Source organism: Phoca vitulina, unplaced genomic scaffold (genome assembly GCF_004348235.1).
Source record: "Phoca vitulina isolate PV1807 unplaced genomic scaffold, GSC_HSeal_1.0 scaffold1443, whole genome shotgun sequence".
Taxonomy (NCBI): domain Eukaryota; kingdom Metazoa; phylum Chordata; class Mammalia; order Carnivora; family Phocidae; genus Phoca; species Phoca vitulina.
The window spans coordinates 1-6608 of record NW_022591130.1 but is presented as its reverse complement, the minus strand read 5'-3'; the positions used below and the strand labels follow the sequence as shown (position 1 = coordinate 6608).

General features: G+C 44.3%; 1 protein-coding gene across 1 annotated transcript; it reads right to left on the bottom strand.

Annotated features, from left to right (window-relative positions):
- Window positions 1-1147: 1147 nt before the first annotated feature.
- LOC116629555 (WAP four-disulfide core domain protein 10A-like) lies at window positions 1148-2289 on the bottom strand (the record flags this gene model as incomplete). The annotated part of the gene is made up of 2 exons (XM_032399813.1): window positions 2202-2289; window positions 1148-1294 (listed from the first exon to the last, which is right to left on the bottom strand). Coding segments are annotated over exons 1-2 (235 nt in total), but the record flags the coding sequence as incomplete, so codon positions are not given.
- Between the last annotated feature and the right edge of the window lie 4319 nt (window positions 2290-6608).

Genomic DNA, 6608 nt, shown 5'->3' with positions numbered 1-6608 from the left:
CCTATGGTAGGTCGAGAGGAGGAGTGGGGACCCCTGCAAGACCTTGACTCTCATGGAGGCAGAGGAAGGAGCAAAGGTTAATTCTGCCATGACCTGGGTGTCCAAAAAGCCAAGTCCCAGCCTGCGAAGAATTGTTGATCAGGCTGGTCTGTCTATGACAAACACATGGCCTCATGGTTGTCATGGTTTCTGCAATAATTGTTTTCTTCTCATGCTCCAGCCATGCTCCTTCTTTATGTTATTGCAGATGGGAGGACTCTAGAAGTATCTTCTGCATCTCATACACCATGATGATGATCAATTCCTGCCTCATTTCCATCCTTTGGCTGCCCCAAAGGCTCACAAGTGGGTCATACGGATGCCTGCACCCACAAAGTGTGCCCACCACCGCCTCTGGTAGTTGTCTGTGTCATAACAAACCCAGGGTGCCTAATTAAGGAACTATAGGAAGTTATCTGGAATGCAAGTGTTGGGTTTAGGTGCTGAGCAAACCAGGGTTCCAGACAAACATCCTCATCTAGCCACATCATGACCGCTCACTCTTTTGCCTTGAGCATGTCCCTTAACTTCCTTTGGATTGGTTTTCTTCATTGAAAAGGGACAGTAATCCGAACCTCAGAAGGAGAATGGTGGGGGGATGGGGTGGGGGTGAGTCAAGTTTAAGAAGAGGCCTTCCTGTGGGCCTCCTACTCTGTGGCCAGGGTCTAGTCTCCACCTGCCTCATGTTTAACTTGTCCCTTATGACTCCAGGCTGAGGAATGTTCTGGTTAACATTGGAAGATACCACACATGAGCAGATTCTCCCCTGGGAGTACTGGTTCAGTGAGCAGATCAACAATGAGGCTGGGCCCTGGGGACCTGGCTGGGGTGCTGGGGCCAACAGGAGAGAGAATAGAGAAGAATGACAAGGGAGAGAGATCAGAGACCTAGACCCAGAGAAGGGGCACTCAGGGTCTGCACTAGGTACTCAATGATCACAAGCACTGGGACTAAAATAGGCAGGTCTGTGGACATTTGTTCTGGTTTATTTGACAGGAACAAACAGTTCAAACTGGTGGAAGGGTGCATTCCTGTTCATATCCTCTTGCCTGGGTTCTGAGGTCCTCATGCCTTGGTGTGACTAGAGCAGCTCAGCCCCCTCACCTACTCAGCAGGCTCATGCAAATATTCCCGCAGAAGGTTGAACAGCATATGTTATTTGCTTGACAATCTTGGTGATATTCACATGGGCGTCTGCACATGTATATGTTGGTATGCTTTTCACAGACCTTGATTTCTTTGATCAGCTCTATTTCTGAAAAAGAACAGGAACAGGGTCAGTGCAACCAGATCCTTTGCCTCACCCAAAGACCCCAGAACTCAGGTCCCACACATGACACTCTTGGACTTTTCAGGGAACTCACTTTCTGCCCTTCACTCAATCCTGGTGATTGGTAGTATCTTAAATCCTATATCCCCCATTTTCCCCCAACAGATCTCAGTATTTGGCCTTCCTGGGTCCTCTGCATTCTCTGCAGCCAGGACCCTGTCTCCCATGTTAGTCATGGCCTTGGTGATGCCCCCCATAGAATCTACACTCTGATAACTCAGCAGAGACTGAGACATCCTGCAGATCCTCCCCACTCTCCAGAATTTGCAGGGTCCAGAGAGGAAGATGACTCCCCACTCTGCCCCCTCTCTCCTGTCACGGTCACTTTCTCCAGGGCCCTTGCCTCTTCCCAGAAAATACCACTTGCACTATTTCCCTTCCACTGCCACCATCCTGGTCCCTCCAATGATAATTTTGACTTGACCCTGTACACCCCAAAACTTGCTTTCCCATGGTCCTTTCATTCTATACCTACTCCCACCAACATTTCTGGATGTAATGTGTCACATGTGTGCAGAAATCTAAGAAAAGTTATTTGGTTTCCCCATGTGATTCTCAGCCCGTGATGTACCTTTCACTACTCTATGTACCGTTTATGTCTGGGTATCTGGAATGGAGAATCAAAAGACGTAGGTTCCCCCACCACCCCCATCACTGTTCCCAGGGCTGGGTAAAGGTGTCAGAGGGCCATGGTTTGGGAGGACCCAGAGTCTTCATAGTGCTGTGGCCTGAGCAGGATGTGCTGAAAGGTTCCAATTCCCAGGTCCTCCTCAGAAAGGACACAGCCCTTCTTGGCCCCCTTCCCCTCCCTGTCCCCTAGTCCATCACCTACTCTGCATCGTCTTCGGTTTCCGATACCCTCCCTGGGCCTGCGGTAGCACACAGAGGAGCAGGATGAGCAGCAGAGCCTGGGTTGGCATGACTCTGGGCAGAGTGGAGAGCGCTCAGTCTGGCACAGACTTCCCTGGAGAGCTGGGTGGTTATCCTGGGCTCCTCCCTGCTTCCACTGGCCAAACAAGGAGCCCTGTTTCCTCTCCTTTGCCTGCCCTTACCACAGCCTGTTCTCTGTGGGACTTGGACTTCTGCAGAGGATTCCTGCTCTCACATGACTAACGCCCTCTTTTGCAAACATTTTTTTCCTACTTTTTAATTTTAAGGTAATTTACAGAAAAAGAGAAAAGTATAATTTTTAAAAAATTATGGTAATCTAAGTGTAGAGAGTTAACATGTGTCTTTTTATTACCATTCTATTTTTTTCTTTGCAAATTTAATATAAGCAATTTATTGTTTTCTCACATTTGGAATCACCACCTATTGTTACCCATCTTGTTTCACCCTCATTTAATGAGGTAAATATTTCACAATGTGGTTTTACATAATCACATACATCTCACTTAAAATAACTGGGTGTTATACGAAAACAATGAATCGTGGATCACTACATCAAAAACTAATGATGTATTTTATGGTGACTAACATAACATAATAAAATTTAAAAAACTTAAAAAAATAAATTAAATTAAATTAAATTAAATTAAAAAAATAAATGCCTGTTGTCAAGCATTTGCATTGTACTAATTACTGATTATCTAGACAATATATTATGTTGAGCATTTTCTTTTTTTTTGAAGATTTTATTTATTTATTTGTTAGAGAGAGAGAAAGCGTGAAGGCACACAAGCAGGGGGAGAGGCAGGCAGAGGGAGAAGCAGACTCCCCACTGAGCAAGGAGCCAAATGTGATGTGGGGCTTGATCCCAGGACGCTGGGACAGTACCGGAGCTGAAGGCAGATGCTTGACCAACTGAGCCACCCATGCGTCCCTGTGTTGAGCATTTTCAACCATAAATCTTTTATTTTTTTAGACTAATATAAGAGAGGTAAAATTTATGGGTGTAAGAATTAAGTAGGTATTTTAAGTATAAATAAATATATACACACATGTTTGCATGTATACTTATATTTACACACACATATATATGGAGAAAGAGAGAGAGGGAGAACTGGTTTTGTAATTAAACATGTTTAAATCATGTTTAACTCAAGAGAGGATGAGTATCAATTTCTTCAAACCTCGTAAGGCACCATAGTGTAAGTTGGGAGATAATGGGCAGGCATCAGCCCTCTATTGTCTATAAAAATTTGAGTAGCAGAGGAATGTTCATAGGTTTTGTGCTAAGACAGATGGGGAGTTGAATCCTAACCCCAATATTCGACAGTGTCATAACACCGGGACAATCCTATGACCTCTATAGATTTAGTTCACTCATTAATTCTTGGCACCTCCATGGTGAAGATGAAATAAGATGACATCTATAAACACCTTCATAGCACCTGGCACTCAGTAGGTGCCCAATGTAGTACATTTGTCTGATCTCCAATCTTGCTTCCCAACCTCACAAAGCAAGCCCCAGGGACCAGAAGAATTCTCTTATCTCTTATTTTATACTGGGTATTAAGACCCGGCCCTGGAATTGGACTCTTAGAAGAAAAACCTTTTGGTCCAGGAGTCGGGGGGATTTGCAAGCTTATCCAAGCAGATCCGTCAACTCCACATGGATTGGTGGCAGAGCCAGGAGTAGATATAGGAACTCAAAACAGCCATTTCAAATGAACTACCTCTACTCTCTGAAAGAACAGAAAATGTGGGGAATTTGTTCTGGTTTAATGGAGCGAGGGGGTGAATCCTGAGTCAGGGACCTTTTCTGTTCTGTGAGATTTACTCGACCTTGTCCTTCAACCAAAGTTATTTCTTCCTGTTTACAGCCTCCACCACCTACTCCCTTGGGGGACACCCCTCAGCCTTTCCTTCTCCCCTGCCTCCTTGTTTACCCTAGTGACTGTGGACAAATCTCCACAAACTGTCTCCTCTTTCAATGTTTTCTGGGTGGGATAGTTTTACCCAAAGAGATGTAATCTTCACCCTTTAACCTGAAGTCAATTGTACAGACCTCCCTCTCAAAAAAGGATTCCTAAGGGATGCTTAAATTTCCATCATCAGCCATTTTTTCTTTGGAGATTGGATCCCTTTACAAATGCAAATACTGTATGGTCTCATGTATATGTGGCCAGAAAACAAAGACAGCCCAAACTCATTCATATGAAGAATAGTTTGGTGGTTGCCAGCGGTGGCAGGTAGGGTGTGAAGAAAATGGATGATGAGGGTCCAAAGGTACAAACTTCCAGATATAAATAAATAAGTCCTGGGGATGTACTGTACAGCTTGTTGACTGTAGTGAACAATAGTGTATTATATTAAAAGTTGCTGGGGTACCTGGGTAGCTCAGCCAAAAGATGGAAATGAGGCAGGAGTTGATCATCATCATGGTGTATGAGATGCGGAAGATACTTCTAGAGTCCTCCCATCTGCACTGACATAGAGAATGAGCATGGCTGGAGCATGCATTTTTTTGTGATCCCTTGTCTTCTTTCATTCTTTTTCTCAATGCCTCTTGTAGTTGAATTTATTCTGTCTTAAAATCTTGTAACAATCTTTATTTCTGAGATGACCTTTAACTTTTTCTTTCCTTTTTGTATGTTCTGTCTACCTCTTATTTCATGTTCTCCTGGATTTTTGGTTACTTTTGGGCAGTTTTTAAATTTCTGATCCAAGGTAATTTTTCCATCTGTCAAAATCTTTGTTTACAGATATTTATTTAATTAAAGATGCAGATGTTGTATTACCCTTCTCTTCCTGACAAGGTGTTTCTGGTTAGAGAATTTTTTTTCCTGCAGAAATGATTCAGTTTTCATTCATTCTGCTTTCTTTTATTCATTCTGTTCTTTTTAATGTTGTGGCTGAATAACATACAGTGCACAGTGATAGCTTCCCACTTCAAGTGTCAGAGTCTCTACTTCTGTGCTGTGGGTTTTCTCTGGCTCCCTGACAGCTTGCTCAGCTTGTGTGGGGAACAATCTCGAGGAACAAGGGGTTTCATAAGCCCAGGTATCCAGGAGGGGATGGGAATTAATGAATAAACGCCTCAGCTGCCCCATCACTGGAGATGAATGCAGACATTTGGACACATGTTTTACAGGGTTCCTTAGAAGGTCCCAGGGGGAGTAAGCTGTAGTTTACCCCCATGGTAACCATAATCATAATCATGATACACTCCTCTCTTGCCTGTATCACCTACCCCATCCCCACCTTGTGTGTGTTGAGAGATCTCCCAAGTAAACTCCTCTACCCATGTCCTTGTCCTAGGATTGGTTTCTGGGGGATCCAAACTAAGGCAATGCCCGTAGACCCTTGTCTTAAAAGGGTCTTACAATTTTTTTAAGAAACAGAGGAGGATAACAATGTCCCTGGAACTCTCAACTCTCAAGGTTCTGACTGTTTTCACTCCCTTTAATTGTGTCACAAGAGCCTCAATGACCCTTTACTCTCTGCAAAGTGTAATGTACCAAAAGATGTGAATTATTCAGCCTCAGAGGCACAGGACTAAACAGAGTACTTTACTGGGGAAACCTGGGAGCTATGCAGGTATAGACAGGGTCTCTAGACATCGGACAAAAAGGAAAGAAGCATAGAGATGGGATCAAAAGAGAATGATACCATGTGTGAAATGAGGCTGAGCTAGAGAAAGGGGAATGCAGATCCCAGGGCTCTGTTTGGGGAAGAGCCGAGCCCTTGGAATGTGGAGTGGAAGAGTGGACGCCAACGTGGAGCATCGGTCAGGTGCATGGACAGAGCTTTGGATCACGAGCCAACTCCCGGCAGTTGTTCAGGTGCATCCTTATGCACTGATGATTAGGAGCCTGGTAAAATGTAAGACAGGATCTGCTAAGCATCTTGGGCTCAGCTTTTCTTCAGAGGGAGTCTTGAAGTGACACGCATCTTTGCACAGGAGACAAAAACAAAGTGGATTTTCTCTGGGGAGCTATAGCTTTCCTCCTTATAGGAGAAATGGGATGTGGTCCGGATAGAGTGCTGGTGATTGAACACTAGGTTGGATGTCCTGTGACCTCTGTGGAGCTGGTCTCTGGGATTTCACCATGTCTGCATCCTCCCTGCACCCGCTCATATTTGCCAGCTTTGATTCATGACCACTTCTCTTCCCAAGTCATTTCCCAGAATGCCGCTATCCAACCTTTTGCCAGGTGCATGTTCAACTCCCAAGTGTGTGTGTGTGTGTGTGTGTATATGTATTTGTATAAAATATACAGAGAGGGAAAGCAAGAGCAAAGGCCTGCTGTTTTCCTAAATTCTACACAGCTTTGTTGCAGACCCATCTGAATGA